Source organism: Ovis aries, chromosome 5, assembly GCF_016772045.2.
Source record: "Ovis aries strain OAR_USU_Benz2616 breed Rambouillet chromosome 5, ARS-UI_Ramb_v3.0, whole genome shotgun sequence".
Classification (NCBI taxonomy): domain Eukaryota; kingdom Metazoa; phylum Chordata; class Mammalia; order Artiodactyla; family Bovidae; genus Ovis; species Ovis aries.
This window is the reverse complement of record NC_056058.1, coordinates 2,722,935-2,741,295: the sequence shown is the minus strand read 5'-3', so window position 1 is coordinate 2,741,295 and position 18,361 is coordinate 2,722,935. Positions and strand designations below refer to the sequence as shown.

At 53.7% G+C, this 18,361-nt stretch overlaps 1 protein-coding gene and 1 long non-coding RNA gene across 4 annotated transcripts in view; one reads left to right on the top strand and one right to left on the bottom strand.

The window, feature by feature from the left end:
• Nucleotides 1–403: 403 nt before the first annotated feature.
• LOC132659858 (uncharacterized) lies at nucleotides 404–7,111 on the bottom strand. The gene is made up of 2 exons (XR_009600773.1): nucleotides 4,443–7,111; nucleotides 404–3,892 (listed from the first exon to the last, which is right to left on the bottom strand). It is a non-coding gene; the product is annotated as an uncharacterized LOC132659858 (long non-coding RNA).
• Nucleotides 7,112–7,341: 230 nt separating this feature from the next.
• The window catches only part of IBA57 (iron-sulfur cluster assembly factor IBA57), a 53,607-nt gene continuing 42,587 nt past the window's right edge, over nucleotides 7,342–18,361 (top strand). The window contains exons 1-3 of one of the 3 annotated variants that reach the window (XM_060416163.1): nucleotides 7,342–7,695; nucleotides 15,684–16,027; nucleotides 16,432–16,678. In XM_060416163.1, coding sequence (XP_060272146.1) covers nucleotides 7,355–7,695; nucleotides 15,684–16,027; nucleotides 16,432–16,678 — 932 coding nt within the window. In that variant the 5' untranslated portion in view covers nucleotides 7,342–7,354. Of the gene's footprint in view, nucleotides 12,161–15,683; nucleotides 16,028–16,431; nucleotides 17,815–18,361 lie in introns of those variants that run through there. The other 2 variants (XM_015095535.3, XM_042249515.1) reach the window with 2 other exon arrangements.

Here is an 18,361-nt window from a genome sequence, read left to right as displayed (position 1 = left end):
GGAAGGACGCCTGCAAGGCACCTCTGTGGGTGAACACCGTGCCGTGGCCCCCCTCCACGGCCTCCCTGCGGACAGCATCCCGCAGCCAGTGGAGGCCCCGCAGGACCTCAGGAGCTCAGGGGGATGCGTGGGCATTCCAGGTGGGGAATGGTGGGGGAGTTCAGGGTTCAGAACTGCCCTAGTGACAGGAGAAGGTTGGTGAGGAAGGCAGGTGCCCACTTCCAGCATGGAAGTGGGTGGTTTGATCCTGTTCAATCCTGAAGGTCAGTGCTCCCACATCTCAAGGCTGTGAGGCACCCTTGATGGTGACAGGGTCCCATAAGGGGTGGAAGGTGGGACATGAACTCTCAGCATCTGCCTGAAAAGAAGCCTTACGTCAGCAGACAGGGAGCCCCAGGGCAGGTTTGTGTTTGGGAAGAACATTGTTGATTTCACTGTGTCCAGGGAAGCCTCCTCCCACCCAGAGAGGGAGCTTTAGGTCATGCTCAAGGGGCCAGGACCTCATTCTCTGGGCCCTTCCCGAGTAAAGTAACATCAGGATCTCACCCTCTCTAACGAGTTGATTCCCTGGTGTAGCTGCAGCCTGGACTGCCTGGTGGGGCCAGGCCTGGCTTAAAGATCTCCTCACTCACCGAGGTGGGGGTCCACGCTGGGGTCCCTTGATGTGGTTTGGACCTCCTTAGAGCAAAGTGGCCCAGCAAAGGCCAGCTGACTCTTATCACCATCCCTGAAGGCACGTCACTTCACATCACTGCAGTCATAGGCCTGCAGGACCTGTGTCAGTGGGCCAGCGTCACTTCACATCACTGCAGTCACAGGCCTGCAGGACCTGTCTCAGTGGCCAGCGTCACTTCGTAAGGGCACGTGGCATAGTTTCCGCAGGCCCCCTAGCCAGGTGTGAAGCTCAGCACAGCCCCCCACCATGCGTGAGCTCCGGGCCTGTGCAGACACTGCCCCCTTCTTCTGCCACAGTTCTGGAATCAGTCCACAATCCCCCCTAGGCCGTGCAGCCTGTCCAGTGCCCAGCATCTCAGTCCTCCCACTCCTAACTGGTTCAAAGATGCAGTTTGAGGCTTTTGGGTTCCAGGAGGAGGACTCTGCCCAGGGGCTGCTAGGGAAGTCTGCGCTGCACGTCTGCGACACGGAAGTCGGGTGGGGTCAGCTTGTGAGTCTCTGTGTGCAGTAGGTTGGTCCACCACCAGTCTAGATGTTGGGGTAAAGGTGTGTTTTTAGGTGAAATTAACATCAACCATCTGGGGACTTTGATAAAGCAGACCCTTCTCCCTAGTGTGGGTGGCCCTTTATCCAGTCTTTGCTCCCTTAAGGGCAAAGACAGGTTCCCAAAGAAGTGATTCAGCCTCCAGACTGCCAGTGAGGATCACGGTCGTGTGTCAGTTTGACTGGGTCCTGGGGCGCCCAGAACAAGCATGGTCCCGGGCGTGTCTATGAGGGTGATTCTGGATCTGCACGCAGAGTAAAGCAGATGGGCCTCAGTGAGGGTGGGCCTCGTCCAGTCAGGTGAAGGCCCGGGAGGAACAAAAAGGCAGAGTCAGAGAGAACTCCTGCCCGACGGCTTGAGCTAGCACACTGGTGGCCTGTCTTCAGACTCAGGTCCAGGCTGGGTCCACACCACGGGCTCTCCCGAGTCTCTAGCTCGCAGACGGCAGATTTGGGGACTCCTTGGCCTCCCCGGTTGAGTGAGCCAATTCCTTATCTTCCTCTTCCTCTGTGTATCCTGAATTGGTTCTGTTTCTCAGGAGAACCTCAACTAACACACAGCCCATCAGCCAAAGGTTATCAAGAGCACACCAGCTGTGAGGAAAGCTGCCGATGGAGGCGCTACTCTGGAGAGTATCTCAGTCAGCTCGGTCTGTGTAATACCATAGACTGGGTGCTCAGACGGCGACATTTCTTTCTCCCAGTACTGAAAACTGGAAGCCCAAGGCCACGGTGTCAGTGCCTGAGCCCCCTCCTCCCCGGGGCCTCACGTGGCCTTCCCTCGGTGCGTCTGCTCTCATTTCCTCTTCTTCCAAGGACACTGGTCTGTTGGATTAAGGCGCACCCCAGGGACCTCATTTTACCTTTACCACCTCTTTAAAGGTCCCATCTCCAAACACAGCACCATTCTGAGGTCCTGGGAATTAGGGTTCCAAAATGTGAAGTTGGGGGGATGCAGCGCAACCCGCATTAGAAGGTGGACATCAAACTAAAAGCTCAGTAACCACAGAAGTGATCCTAAGGCACAGGCCTCCTGTCTCAGGAACTTAGGGCCCTGGGTGCACCACTGCGGTCCTGTGTGTTTTGCGAGCTTCTGATGGGGGTGACTTAGGATTTAGTCATGTCCTCCCAATTGAGGTCACTAGCCATCTCAGCGTCATACCCCAATTTCTTCATGTTCTGGACAGTCTTAACCATGATTTCATGGGTTCACTCCAGTATTTTAACAGGATGTCCATCTCCTATCTGCTGCTGCTGCTGCTGCTGCTAAGTAGCTTCAGTCGTGTTCAACTCTGCGTGGCCCCATAGACAGCAGCCCATGAGGCTCCCCCGTCCCTGGGATTCTCCAGGCAAGAACACTGGAGTGGGGTGCCATTGCCTTCTCCGATCTCCTATCCAGGACATAGTATTTAAGATTCTCGGAGGTAGAGAATTTCATTCTCCAATGCATGAGAGTGAAAAGTGAAAGTGAGTCGCTGAGTCGCCCAGGCTCCTCCGTCCATGGGATTTTCCAGGCAAGAGTACTAGAGTGGGGTGCCATTATTTTCTCCGATCTCCTATCCAGGACATAGTATTTAAGATTCGCGGAGGTGGAGCCCAACCGCTAACCTTGGCACTTAACGCTCACGTAACTACTTAGAAAACAGTGCCTCTCGGTGCCCAGGTGGCCGTGAGGGTGGAGAGCTGAGCAACCACTGTTCCTCGTCTCTCATCTCCTCTGCTCTGGAGCAGGCCGGTGTGTGAGGCCTGTTATCCCAACCCTGCTTTACTGCCTACTGGGGTCCTCAGGCTGTGTGGGCCCACCCAGGTCTGCACAGGGGCAGGGACAGGCCAGGGAGGTGGCTGGAGCAGGATCAGACAGAATGTCCTTGTCTCATTCTCATCCGTTTCCATGGCTGGAGCCAACTCACCGGCTGTCCAGGGAGCTCGTGGAGGGCTGCAGGGAAGGGGGTAACCAGAATGGGGGCAGCTTCCTTCTTCTGACTTTGGGAAGGGAGGAGGCCATGAGCAGAGAATAACAGGAAACAACCCCTGGCTGGCACCAGCTGGGAAACAGGGTCTGGGACCCCCAGGGCTGCTTATTTTTTAGCTCTTAGATCCCCACCCCTCGGGACAGCTCCAGGGCCTGTTGCCTCAGAGGAAGGAGGCTGTGCATGGGGTCCAGCAGTAACCTAAGCCCCCAGCTGGACCCAGGCCAGTGAGTGGGGTTCTCTGAGGGCACCCTGAGGCTTGGTCCCGAGTTCCCTCCACCCAGACCTGTAGGCATGAGAAGCCGCAGAGAGAGGACCAGAGGAGGAGCAGCCAGGCGGTGCCTACGTGCAGGTGTCCCTGTTGTCAGACTGGCCAGGCTGGTGCAGAGATCTGGGAAGGCTTCCTGGAGGGGGCCTGAAGCAGTGCTGGTTGGGAGACTCTAGAATGGTGGCAGGTGCTGCCTGCTCTGTTCACAGAGGCAGCCACCCGCTGAGTGTGGCCCATGCAGTAAGGAGCGAAGTTTCATTTGACTTCATTTGAGTTAAATTGCATTGAAGCAGTCCTCGGTGGCAGCAGCAGCTCTGCTCAACCAAGTGGGCTGAGCCTGGCACTGGACTGGAAAGGTCAGGTCAGGCTCCAGGGGGCTCGGGGTCAGTCTGCTGGCCCTTGGTGTGGGTTGTGCTGGTGAGAGGCATGTTCTCTGCTGGCAGGGATGGGGTGACGTGAGGCTGGAAGAATGCACCCCCACCCCATGTTGTCCTCGAGTGGTTTCCTCCCTGCCCTCAACAGGGCTGGCAGGGAGGCGCTAGGCCACCCTTGGAACACAGGCCCAACAGGGCACGACCTTTTCCATGCAAGGCCAGTGAAACCACATTCCAGACCAGACTGGTCACAACCAGGAAGCTAGCTGGGAGGGGATCAAGGGCCTGGGAAACCCAAGGGAGCTCCTTTTTGTTAATGAGTTAGTTTTTGAAAAGCCCCTAAGGATGGGGGCTGGTTGTCAGGCGAACCACCCTTGTGATTAGAGGGTTAGCACTTTCAGCCCCACACCAACGTCTAGGGAGGTGTGAGGGGGTGGAGGTGAATCAATAGCCAATGGCTGATAATTTAATCACTCATCTCTCTGTAATGAAGCCTCCATAAAACCCCAAGAGGACTGGGTTTACAGAGCTTCTTGGTTGGAGAACATACTGAGATTTAGGGAGAGTGGGTTGTGCTCAGGGCAGAGAAGTTCCATACCCCTTCCCACATACCTTGTCCTCTGCATCTCTTCCATCTGGCTGTTCCTGAGTTATATCCTTTTATAATAAATCAGTAATCTGGTAAGAAAATAGTTTCTTTGAGTTCTGTGAACCACTCTGGCAAAATAATTGAACTCAAGGAGGGAGCTTTTTGGAACTTCTGATCTATAGCTGGCTGATCAGAAGCAAAGGTGCAACTTGGACTTTGACTGGCATCTGAAGGCAAGGGGTGGGAAAATGTGCAGGCACAGTCTAATGGGATCTGATGCTATCTCCAGGTAGATGGATTAAAAATTGAATTAAAGTGCAAAACACCTGGCTGGTATCAGAAAATTGTGTCATGTGGGGAACTCTCCCCCCCACCAACATTTAGTGATCAGAAGTGTCAGAAGTGAAGGACAGTGCCAGAGTATAAGATACACAGTAGCGTGAGTTCTACACAATAACTAAAGGACCTGAAAGTAGAGTTGCACACCTGTGTTCATGGTGTGTGCAAGAGTGTGTGTCTTAGTCGCTCAGTTGTGTCAAGTCTTTGAGACCCCATGGACTTTAGCCTGGAGGTGATGGAATTCCAGTTGAGCTATTTCTAATCCTAAAAGATGACGCCGTGAAAGCGCTGCACTCAATATGCCAGCAAATGTGGAAAACTCAGCAGTGGCCACAGGACTGGAAAAGGTCAGTTTTCATTCCAATCCCAAAGAAAGGCAATGCCAAAGAATGCTCAAACTACCGCACAATTGCACTCCTCTCACATGCTAGTAAAGTAATGCTCAAAATTCTCCAAGCCAGGCTTCAGCAATACGTGAACCGTGAACTTCCAGATGTTCAAGCTGGTTTTAGAAAAGGCAGAGGATCTAGAGATCAAATTGCCAAGATCTGCTGGATCATGGGAAAAGCAAGAGAGTTCCAGAAAACATCTATTTCTGCTTTATTGACTATACCAAAGCCTTTCACTGTGTGGATCATAATAAACTGTGGAAAATTCTGAAAGAGATGGGAATACAGATCACCTGACCTGCCTCTTGAGACACCTAGATGCAGGTCAGGAAGCAACAGTTAGAACTGGACATGGAACAACAGACTTGTTCCAAATAGGAAAAGGAGTACATCAAGGCTGTATACTGTCACCCGGCTTATTTAACTTATATGCAGAGTACATCATGAGAAACGTTGGACTGGAAGAAACACAAGCTGGAATCAAGATTGCTAGGAGAAATATCAATAACCTCAGATATGCAGATGACACCACCCTTATGGCAGAAAGTGAAGAGGAACTAAAAGCCTCTTGACGAAAGTGAAAGAGGAGAGTGAAAAAGTTGGCTTAAAGCTCAACATTCAGAAAACGAAGATCATGGCATCTGGTCTCATTGCTTCTTGGGAAATAGATGGGGAAACAGTGGAAACAGTGTCAGACTTTATTTTTTGGGGGCTCCAAAATCACTGCAGATGGTGATTGCAGCCGTGAAATTAAAAGATGCTTACTCCTTGGAAGAAAAGTTATGACCAACCTAGACAGCATATTCAAAAGCAGAGACATTACTTTGCCAATGAAGGTCCATCTAGTCAAGGCTATGGTTTTTCCAGTGGTCATGTATGGACGTGAGAGTTGGACTGTGAAGAAAGCTGAGCGCCGAAGAATTGATGCTTTGGAACTGTGGTGTTGGAGAAGACTCCTGAGAGTCCCTTGGACTGCAAGGAGATCCAACTAGTCCATTCTGAAGGAGATCAGCCCTGGGTGTTCTTTGGAAGGAATGATGCTAAAGCTGAAACTCCAGTACTTTGGCCACCTCATGCGAAGAGCTGACTCACTGGAAAAGACTCTGATGCTGGGAGGGATTGGGGACAGGAGGAAAAGGGGATGACAGAGGATGAGATGGCTGGATGGCATCACCAACTCGATGGACCTGTGTTTGAGTGAACTCCGGGAGTTGGTGATGGACAAGGAGGCCTGGCGTGCTGCAATTCATGGGGTTGCAAAGAGTGGGACATGACTGAGCGACTGAACTGGAACTGGAACTGGACCTTAGCCTGCCAGGCTCCTCTGTCCATGAAATTCTTCAGGCAAGAATACTGGAGAGAGTTTGCCATTCCCTTTTCTAAGGAATGTTCCCGACCCAGGTCTCCTGCATCGCAGGCAGATTCTTTACTCTCTGAGCAACCTAAGAGGTCCCTGTGTTGGAAGCAACATAAATGTTCCATCAGTGAGTGAATGGATAATCCAGATGTAGTGTGTGTGTGTGTACACACACACACATATATACAATGGACTATCAATCAGCCTTTACAAAGGCTGACACATGCTACATCATGGAGGAACCTGGTAGACATGAGCGTGTCACAAAAGATAAAGACTCAACTTCCATGAGTTTCCCAGGGCTATCAGGGCCATAGAGAGAGACTGGACTGGCATTCCCAGGGGCTGGGGAGGGAGATAGGGATGTTCATCCGAGAGGGCGGAGTTTTGGTCTGGGAAGATGAGAAAGTTGTGGGGATGGGTACAGGACGGTGTGCACAGGCTCAATGGCTCAGAAATGTGCACCCCAACATGGTAAAGATGGTAACGTTCACGTCATGCGCGTCTCAACACAATAAAGCAAGCGGAAACATCTCTGAGAACCGAGGCGCCGGCCGACTTGCAGGAGCAGTCAGCCCAAGATGGGCGTGCGGGCGAGGCCTCGCCCCGGCGCACGCTCCGCCCACCCTCCCCCGGGCCGCCCGGGCAGGGGCCGCTCGCCCGCCACCAGGGGCCGCTGTGGCCCCAGCCCGCGTACGCTCGCGCACACCGCGCCCCGCGCGCGCCCCGCCCGTCAGCAGCCAGGGGCCGCTGTGGCGCCCGCGCGCACCGCTTCCCGGCGCCCCAACTCGCCTCGCGCGTCCGGCCGCCCGCCCGAGCGGCTGCGGGCGCCGCCTCACTCCTCCCCAAGATGGCGGCCGCGGCACTGCTCAGGGGTGCGGCTCCAGGGTGCGGCGGCCCGGCCTGGAGCTGGCGGCTGCGCGCGGCCCCGAGGCGCCGCCTGGCTCACAGCGGCTGCTGTCAGGGCGCTGACCCCGCTAGCGGCGCAACATGGGCCTGCTTTCTGCTGGGCGAGCGTGCCCTCGTGCGCGTGCGCGGGCCGGACTCGGCGCCCTTTCTCCTAGGCCTGCTGACCAATGAGCTGCCGCTTCCGGGTCCTGCGGCTGGCGAGGCGTCAACTTCGGCCCGAGCGGGCTACGCCCACTTTCTCAATGTGCAGGGACGCACTCTCTATGACGTCATTCTCTACGGGTGAGCGCGTTTTGCAGGGCTGGCCGTGGGGGTCGGGGTATCACCCAGGGAAAGGGCACCCGGGAGCGGGCCTGGGAGGACTTGGGGGGTGGGCTGCTATGGTGGGCTCCCAGGGGTAGAGGCAGACACTGGGGAGGGACGGACAGAAGGCAGAACTAACGACATCCAGAGGCGGGGTACCTAGGGGAAGACTACCACTAGCCCGGGACGGACATCCAGGAAAGGACATGCACGACAGGGAATCCAGGGGAAGGGACATCTGGGAATCTGTGCACAGGGTGGGCCGAGGTGAGCCCCTAAGAGGGGGCACCTGAGGATGGAAGGAGCGCCCAGGGTAGGGCACTAGGAGACCCGCACAGTGGGCAGAGCTGAGCACCTGGGGGAAGGCAGCCATAGGTGGGCTGGAGCCAGCTCCGAGGGGTGGGCCGCCAGTGACTCGCCTGGGAGCACTTACACCTGGCCTCTGCCCATGCTCAGACCCACTGCACGGAGAAGGAGCCACGCTGCAGGGAGCAACGTCTGTGCCGCTGGCTTGTACCACTACCTCCTGAGTTCTCGTGTACACGCATTTCTCTCCACAATCTCTCCGTATTCAGTGATATTAGCGTTTGGTGTCCTGTAGCGCTTTCCGTGTTCACTTGCTTAACTTTCTCAGACTTGGTTTCTCTAGAACCTCTTACGCAGTTCCAGGCTGTTGCCCTGCCTGAGGCCGCCCGGAAAACTCGTGGCCCTCTTCTGTTGTGGGTTTGTCTGCCTCTTCCTAAGTGTACTTCCTGTGAGTACATTCTTTAGTGGTTTGTTGAGAGGTAGGATACTTCAGCGACCTTTGACTTCTACTCCATAACTCGTGTGTGCGAGTCAGGCAGTCAGTCGTGTGGGTCTCTTTGTGACCCCATGGACTCCTCTGTCCATAGGATTCTCAAGGCCAAGAATACTGGAGTGGATTGCCATTTCCTCCTCCATCCCCGATAACTTGGCTGGTCCTAAAACTCCACTGAAAATTGTCCCAGGAAACGTTGACACCACAGCCTGCCTTGCAGCTGCTGGCTGGCATTGTTGTCAAGAAGCCTAGTGGTGTTTGATTTCTGAGCCTTTGTGTGTGACGGGGTTTTCTCTGGATTTCTCTTAGGGGCTCATCTTCATCCTGACGTCTTGAAGTATCATGATGATGTGTTGTATTGGGGGTCTGCAGTCATGTCACATTGCTAGGCACTTGGTGGGCTCTGTGACTCTGTAACAGGGATCAGTAAATTAGGACCCTTGGGCAGATCCAGCTGTCTGTTTTTGTAAATAAAGTTTGACTGCAGTGCTACCTCCATTTGTTCATATCCTCTGTGGCCACTTTTGCTTTCCAATGGTAAAAGTATAATTAATAATGTAATAATGTGGTAGAGATTGTGCAGCCTCATACCTAAATTATTTTCAATCTGGTCTTTTACAGAAAACGTGTGGTTCCTGCTCTGTGTCCCCTCTTTCAGAAATACCATTGTCATTATCTGTTTTATGTAATTATTATCTTCCCAGGAGTTGCTTAACCTCTTTTAAAAACGACATCCTTTGATTATCTTAAGCCCTCCATGTCTGTAACATTCAGCAGCCCCTATAATGGTCTTTTCAGTTTTTAATTTATCAGTGTTGTAATGATGTTTTGGTCCTCAAATTTTCTTCCTTGAGTCTCCAGTCTGCCTTTATATCTTTCTGCCTTTGCATTCTTCCTATAATGAAGTTATATCCTGATACGTCACTCTACAGTGTAAAAAATATATATTTTTCTGTTTCTAGTTTTTTTCTTTTTTTAAATCTTTCAATCTTTTCCTCCAGTTTGGCGTGTTTTTGCTTAGCTGCTGGGCCATCGGTTCTTGTCAGCAGGCATGTACATGGTAGTTCTTTCTAGGCATTGTGTGTGCTGTGATCTGTACTGTAGAGGAGTTTGTTCTTCTCTCTTGTTCACTCCTGAGAGCGGAGTGTTGGCGTGCCACTTGCTATCTGTGTGTTGAGGGAATCGCAGTGCACTGTAATGATGTCCCCTGACCCTGGTTGCTCTTCTGAGATTCCAGCTCAAAGTCCTTTGTGGGGAGTGCAACCCCAGCAGGTGGGGTGAGGTCCTCGTTCCATCAGAGAGGACAGCCTGAATTAGTGGCCCCACTTCTGAGCAGTTGGAGGAGGGGAGACGTGAGAACACTCCCTCTGATAGCTGCTCTAGGGCCTGGGGGCTGGGTGAACCATGCCCAGATTCCTCTCTCCCAGCTCTCTGCGCTGGGGCATGGGGTGCTGAGTCTTCTGGGCTCCCGTCCTACCCTGATGTTTCTATTGGGATATATTTCTGGTGACGCCTGCTGTTCATGAGATGTGCTCCTTCCCCTCCTGGTTGCTGTTGACCGTTTACCTACATCTGATCTCACTGAGGTCTGCTCTCGGAGGGAAGGGGACATGCTGGCAACTGGGTGTCCCGCCTGGAAGCCTGTGGCCTTCCTGCTTGCTTCATGGGTACTCTTTGCCTGATGTTTTCTCTGTATCCTGTCTCCAGAATTGTTCTTTTTCTTCCTTTTTGGCTGTGCTGTGCGGATTGTGGGATCTCAGTTCCATGACCAGGGATTGAACCTGGGCCACAGCAGTGCAAGTCCAGAATCCTAACCGCTTAGGCCACCAGGGGACTCCCTGGAATTTTTCCCTGAAACTGTCATGCTTCTAGTTTCCCATCCTTGAGTTGTTCGCTCCTCAGTGCTCCCTGATCTTGTTTCCCGAATGTAGCACCATCTCTCAGACAAAACTTGAGTGTTTGGTTTTTAAAGTAGACTCTTTGAGGGAGTATTCTGGTGGCCTAGTGGTTAGGATTCCAGGCTTTCACTGCCATGGCCTGGCTTCAGTCCCTGGTTGGTGAATTGAGATACTGCAAGCCACGTGGTGCAGCCAAAAATAAAAAAGGAAAGACTTTTTAGAGCAGTTTCAGGTTAATAGGAAAATTGAGAAGGCAGAGATCTCTCATACACTCTCTGCTCCCGCACATGCATAGCCTGCCCCGTATCCGCCGCCTCCTCCAGAGCAGTACATTAGTTATAGCTGACGAGCCTATACTGACGTCAGAATTACCCAAAGTCCTCAGTTCACATTAAGCTTCACTCTCGCTGCTGTGCTTTCTGTGAAATTGGATGAGTATTTTATAATGTGTATGTACCACTGTAATATCATACAGAGTGGCCTTATTGTCCCTAAATATCCTTTGGGCTGTACCTATTCACCCTCCCTCGTGACTCCTCACCACCACTGAAAGGGTATTTTTGGATCTGAAACTGTCTCCATAGTTTCCCTTTTTCTAGAGTGTCACGTAGTTGGGATCACAGGCTCTGCAGCCTTTTCAGACTGACCTCTTTCACTTAGTAATATACATTTACGTGTCCTCCCTGTCTTTGCAGGGCTTCATAGCTCATTTCTCTTAGTGTTGACTAATACTCTATTGTTTGCATGTACCAGTTAATAAATCCGTTCATCGACTGAAGGACTTGCTGTTGCTTCCATATTGTTGTGATTATGAGTAAAGGTGCTATAAACATCTGTGCTCAGGTTTTCTGTCTAGAGGTTAGTTTTCAGCTTCTTTCGGTAAATACCAGGAAGTGTGACTGTTAGACTGCAAGGTAAGAGTATGTGTAGTTTTATAAGAAACCACCAAAGTGTCTTCCAGAGTGTCATTTTTCATTCCCACCAACGAGAAGTAATTACTTCCCGTTTCTCCATAGCCTCACCAGCCTTCGGTGGTGTCAGTTTCTGGATTTTGATCATCCTGATAGGTGTGCAGTGGAGCTTGCTTTAATTTCCTTTTCCCTGACGACAAATGACACGTAACATCATTGCATATGCTGTTTGCCACCTGTACGTTTTCTTTGGGGAGATGTCCAGATCTTTGGCCTAGTTTTAATCAGACTGTCTCCTAATTGTTGAGTTTTCAGTGGTTTTGTATGTTCTGAGTGACAGTCCTTTGTCCAATGTGACTTTTCAAACCTTTTCTCCCAGTCGTGGCTTGACTCATCGGCTCAGCTGGGGCTTTGTGTTTTGAAGTCTCTCCTCATCCTGACCATGTGTTTGTTGAGTACTGGCTGTTAGAGGAGTCCTGCAGGTTTTGCGAGCTGGGCTGCTTGGCTTTTGGGGAGCCCAGGCGTGCCTCTGGGGGCCACCCCGGCAGGCGGGCTGCTGAGGTCCGCTGCTGGCTCGTCTCCCTGCACGCCTTTCCCCAGTGCTGATCTCAGCGGGATCGTGCTGAGCCTGGGCGCAGCTGGTTTCTGGGCAGTGTTCTCCATGTGTGCCTGGCAGAGGGAGGGTGGGACGCAGGGCTGGCGCACCTCTTCACCCGGGTCCGCCCGCCAGGCTGGCTGGTGAGGCTGCAGGTGCCCTCAGCCTCCTCTTCCTGCCGCTGTGGTTGTTCCCCCGGGCTGGGCTGCTGGGCTGGGCAAGGAAAACTGTGGGATGTGAGGTACATCTCAGACAGACACGAGGGACTTTGGGGGGGTGACCTATGCAGTGTTTGGGAAGTACTTACACTAAAGAAGTTATTCAAAAATGATTTTTTTTTCTGAGATGCAAATTTGATTGGGCGTCATGTATTTTATCTGGCAGTCCTACTCAGGGCCACTGTGTGCCCCAGGGGTATCTGTGGTTGTCACTCAGGTGTGGCTGCTCCTGGCATTGAGGAGGCCGAGCCCAGGGGTGCTCTCAGTGTCCAGCAGTGCCCAAGATGGCCCCACAGAGAAGGTTCCAGCTCAAATTTGTGCTGTGCTGGCTGAGCAGAGGTTCACCGTGCGTCACCACTTCCCCTGCTGACCTGTCCCCTGTTATTTAGCTGCAGCAGGGGCAGCGGACAGTCTGATTTGGGGTGGTGGGGCGCAGGAGTGCTTTGCAGCCTTGCTGGCCCTGAGGGGCTGAATGGCACAAGGCCATTTGCACGGGTAGCTCAGAAAAAAAGTGCCTGAGCCCAGAACCTGTCCATCCTCCACCCTGCTTCTCTTGAACCCTGTGGAACACTGGCCCCATGAGTGAGATGGGGCATCAGCCTGGGGCTTGACTGCCCTGGCGCCCTGGTGGCCCCTTAACCAGCCCTTCCCAGGCCCCTCCCCATGCTGGGCCTTTGCCCTCCTTGGGCGTGGTTTTACCTGCATCTCTGTCTCCTCTCTCTGGGGTTCACTATGCCCTTGTGGCCTCACATTCTGTCCACCCATGCTCATTTCTCCCTCTTGCCAGTGCTTCATATTGCTTCTGGTTGCTTCCTTTATCAGAGACTTAGAAAACAGAAATATACCTACACATGGGTGAAAAACCTAGTAAAGGCTTTTCATGAAAACTGACGGCCCTCTTCCTTCTCACTGGCATGGATCCATCTTCTCCAGAGGCAGCTCCTTTTTCAACTTTTTATTTTGAAATGATTATAGATTTACAGGAAGCCACGCAGAAATGAGCAGGGAGGTCTCACATACCCTTCACCCCGCTCCCCCAGGGGCAACATCTCACCTCCGATAGTCCAGGGTCCCATTCGAGGGGAGGGGGCATGGGCCAGCCACAGGGCGCACTCCGGTTCCTCCAGGCTGCCACGTGCTCACTTGCATGCAGCTCTGATTTGATCACACATGTAGACCTGTGTATCTTCGATGAAGCCAGAGCTCTTCCATTACCATCAGGCCCGCTTCTGCCCTCCGTGGGCACACTCCCCTTCTCAGCCCCCTGCTCACTCTCCGTCTTTATGACCCTGTCATTTCAGGACTGTTACACTAACAGAGTCTTTTGTCTCACTCACCTTGATGCCCGTTGGATTCATCAGTGCTGCTGCTGCTGCTCAGTCGCTTCAGTCGTGTCCGACTGTGCGACCCCATAGACGGCCTCCTCCTTTCCCTTGCTTAGTAGGTATTCCCTTGATGGACTGGACCATGGTTTGTTTAACCATTCATCCACCCACTGAAGGATGTTTTGGCTTCATTTCGTGACTGTTAAGAATAAAACTGCTCCTAATGCTTATGCCCAGGTTTTGTGTCAACACGTGGGGTGTTTTCTAGGATAAGGACCTAGGAGTGCAGTGACTAGACTGTGTGGCTGCTGCATGTCTAGTCTTGAACTGCAAACTGTTTTCTGGAGTGTCTGTTCCATTTGCATTCCCACCAGCAAGGCCGGATGGTCCATCTTTTCTGCATCCTCGTTGCCTTGCACGTTTTTATTTTAGCCATTCGGATAGTCGTGCCTTGGTATCTTGTGGTTTTAACTTGTCTTTGTGTCGTGATAAGTGACTTTGAACTTCTTTCCATGTGGTTATCTGAGGCAGCACCTTTGAACCCTTCTCTTTTTTTCTGGCAGTTTAATTCTGTCTGAAAATGATCGTTTTCCCAGCCCGCAGCTGTTCTCTCTCTGACCTTCTTTGAGGACTGTTTGGAGGGTGAGGCTGACTGGCTGCTCTTTTCCACTTTCTTCACATGCTTGTTCCTGTACTTCCGTGACCCTTGGCTGAGAGTTATGTGTACGCATCTGGCAGAGTTTGTGCTGTAGGGTGAAGCCACAGAAATCAGGGTACCAAGCAAGCTGCTTTAAAAAAAAAATAAAAAAAAAACAACTTGTTTTAGGAATTCTCTGGTGGCACAGTGGATAAGAAATCTGCCTGCTAGTGCAGGGGACATGGGTTTGATCCCAGGCCCAGGAAGATCCCACATGCCATGAAGCGACTAAGCCTATGCGCCACAACTACTGAAGCCCACACATCTGGAGCTTGTGCTCCACGAGAGAGGCCATCACACCGCCAGGGAGAGTGGCCCCTCTCGCCGCAGCTGGAGAAGGCCCACGCACAGCAACAAGGACCCAGCACAGCCAAGAATAAATAGAGAAGTTTTAATTCTGCTTGTTGGAAACAATACTTCGTTCGGTCGCTTATACCGTTCTGGCTGTGTGGGCGTGCGTTGCGACACGCAGGGTCTTTGCTTCCGGTGCTTGGGCTCTTTGTCACAGAGCGTGGGCCTCTCTCTCGTTGAGGCTGCAGGCTCGGTAGTTGTGGCGCTCTTAGTTCCCCAACAGGGATCGAAGTGGAGCCCCCTGCATTTGAGGGCAGATTCTTAACCACTGGACCACCAGGCAAATCCCTCCCCCACCGCCACCCCAAGCAAGCTTCTGTAGCTCTTTCCTTGGTGGGCAATTGACTTCTCCAGGGTAGCACTTAACCCTTTCTTGCCTGGGGAGAGGGTCCGAGGCACAGCTGATGGGTCCCAGCTGATGGCCTTTCTTTCTGATACACGCTCCTGAGGGTTTTACCCGCTTCCCTGTCTCAGCTGCCATGCAGCTGTGGGTCCTTGCTCAAGCCACATCTGTAATCAGGACTCCAGCCATGTACTCCTCTGGGTCCTAGACATCTCCACTTTAGGGCCCCTCCATCACATCTGATTGTGCGCTGGCCTCTCTGTGCTCATCTGTCCGTAAGGGCCCCACCATCCATTCATCAATGACACCAGAATCTGGGGTATTCCACTGGATGTGGGCTGCCTGGAGTGGGAGTTAGGATGGCTCTGGGACCCTGTCCAGGTTGCCGGGCTTCCCTAGCGGAGGTAGGAAGTGGGCATGGGCTGAGTGTGGCCTCACCGTGCATCTCACCTGCATCGGCTGTCTGCCGCCCTCCCAGCTCTTCCTGCCTGCCAGCACCACCCTGCCCCGAAATCCACTGGCTGCTTGGTGCTTCTCAGGGCTGGAGGTGGCAAATTCTGACTTTCGAGTGGCTGTCTGTGACGTCTCACCTCACCTTGACCACCGGACGCCACTGTGGTCCCAAGGCCCTGCTTTGCACCTGTCTGGCCAAGGCCTGTCCTGCCACGGCCGGACTGATTCCTGTGGCTCCCTCCCTGGGTGTGGGGGGTGCTTTCATTCCCAGGTGGTCCAAGGGGACTGGTGCACTGGGGCGGCACAGCCACCATGGCCGGGACCCGACTGCAAGCCCTTCGCTCGGTGAGCCCTGCCACCCCCTCGTCTCCCCGCAGGCTCCCTGAGCGCTCCGGTGAACAGCCCACCTTCCTCCTGGAGTGCGACAGCTCCGTGGTCGATGCGCTGCAGAGGCACCTCTTGCTGCACAAGATCCGGCGGAAGGTTACGGTGGAGCCGTGCCCCGAGCTGCGCGTGTGGGCCGTGCTGCCGCGCGCCCCGGGGGAGGCGGGCGGGGCGGTGCCACCGCGGAAGACGGCTGAGTGTGCAGACATCCTCACCCGTGATCCCAGAACTGCCTGCATGGGCTGGCGGCTCCTCTCCCAGGACGAGGGTTCAGCCTTGGTGCCCGGGGGCCGTCTTGGGCACCTCCAGGATTATCACCGGCACCGGTACCAGCAAGGTATGGACATGGGGTTGGACCTGGGGAGAGGTTAGGTTTGGGAGGCTGATGCTGGACGGGGAGGAGGGGCAGGGTGGGACGTGAGGCGACAGGAGGGGTGTGACCCGGAGCCCTGGGAAAACTGCATGGTGAGTCCAGGCCTTGGGAGGAGTCAGGGCATAGAGCAGAGTTCTGGGCTCAGGGGTAGAGTCTTCTCTAGAGGGCAGTATTGAGGCCCAGACAAGCAGCTCACCCGGAGACCAGAGCAGGGGCTGGAGTTGGGACCTGGAGGATGCGGAGGGACCCGGAAGACTGGGGGTCAGATGCTGGGACTGCTACAGGCCAGTACCGCTGGCCACCTTGGGTTGAGCCCCCAGCTCTGGAGGACACCTCAGACCTCAGCAAGCCTCTCGCCACCTCTGCAGGTGTTCCCGAGGGTGTCCACGACCTGCCCCCAGGAGTGGCGCTGCCCCTGGAGTCCAACCTGGCCTTCATGAACGGCATCAGCTTCACCAAGGGCTGCTACATCGGCCAGGAGCTGACAGCTCGCACCCACCACATGGGTGTTATCCGGAAGCGCCTCTTCCCAGTACAGTTCTCAGGTGCCGTTCCTGGCGGCGGCATTGCCCCCGGCGCCGCTGTGCTCACCGAGTCAGGGCAGGCAGCCGGCAAGTACCGGGCAGGGCTGGGGGACGTGGGTCTGGCCTTGCTCCGGTCTGAGAAAATTAAGGGCCCTCTGCACATCAGAACCTCTGAGAGTGGCCTTGTGGCCCTTACTGCGTCTGTGCCAGACTGGTGGCCCACAGCCACCAAGTAGCCTCGGATGCCCCTGCGCTCCTGTACGGGGCCTCATCGACTGCACCCTGTAGCCAGCCCCCACTTCCTTGGGTGGCCCAGTTGAGAGAACACACCCTTGGGGGTCCCCAAGCATTTGTGGGCCTCCCAAAGCTACTGGCATGGCAGGGCGTGCTCCTCCATGCAGCCCGGCTGTTCCCAGCCTGTCATGCTTCCTGGGGACCGGCCTGTGCTCAGGGTGGCTGTCCCGTCCTGGAAGCTTTATGGCTGGAGCATCAGGACCCCTCCTGAGGACTGAGGGTGGGTGGAAGGGAGCCCTGCACCTGCCTCTCTCCTGTGCAATGCTGCAGCTTCCGCCAGACCCTGGATGATGTTCTGAACCATACTGACCTGGAGCTGGTTCATCCGTCAACCAAGGAGAGAATGTTCCAGGATGCCTCTGGACTGCCCACACCCCTCTGAGCCTGCTTGGGCAGGCTTGGGAAGGGAGCGTCCCAGTGTCCGGGGTGGCTAAAGGGGCAAGTGGACTCTGGGAACTGTCTTGCCATGTTGACTGGGGCATGTCTGAAGGTGGGAATCTTGTGGGGCCAGGTGGAACGGCAGTGTTTGTGGGTACAGGCACAGGCGTTGCTCACACCCACCCGAGTCCTCTCAAGCACACCTCTGTGCTCAGTGGCGCCAGCTGGGGGAGCCCCAGTACCGTTTTATACCACATCTCCACAGCTTTGGCCCCACGGTGGCACAGGCAGCCCCTTCCTCCCCTCCATAGCCCTCCTGAGCTCAGGGTAGGGAGTGGCTGCCTTGGGATGGCCTGCCCAGGGTGCAGAGAAGAGCTTTTGCTTGCTGTACTTGCTGCTGTTTTCTGATGTAGTCATGTCTTTATAATAAGAGGGTGACTTACTTCCCCGTTTTGAACCACTGACTTTGATTTTCCCGCTGCAATGTGAGTCTCGTGGTTACTGGGTGTCCCACCTGATGCCCCAGAGTGGCTATTAAAGTGCGACCCACAACCAGCCCATGTGGAACTCTGGCTTCTTTCTTTCTTAACTGTGTTTATTTATTTTAAATGTTTATTGGAGGTTGTTGATTTACAGCGTCATGTTAATTTCTACTGTACAGCAAGGTGAATCAGTTCTTCATATGCATATATCCAGCTCTTTTTCAGACTGTCTTTTCCATATAGGTCATTATGTAGTATTGAGTAGAGTTCCCTGTGCTCTACAGTAGATCCTTATTAATTGTCTCTGTTATATATACTGGCATGTATATCTCAATCCCAATTTCCCAATTTATCCCTAACCCCTTCCCCCTCTCCCACCACCTGGTAATCACAGGTTTGTTTTCTACATCTGTGACTCTATTTCTGTTTTGTAAGTGAGTTCATTTGTACCATTTTTTTTTTTTTAGATTTCCATGTATAATGTCATATATGGTATCTGTCCTTGTTTGTCTGACTGACTTCACTCAGTATGACCGTCTCTGGGTCCATCCGTTGCTGCAAAGGGCATTGTTTCGTTCTTGTTTCTGGCTGCGTGGTGTTCCGTTGTATGTACGTACAAC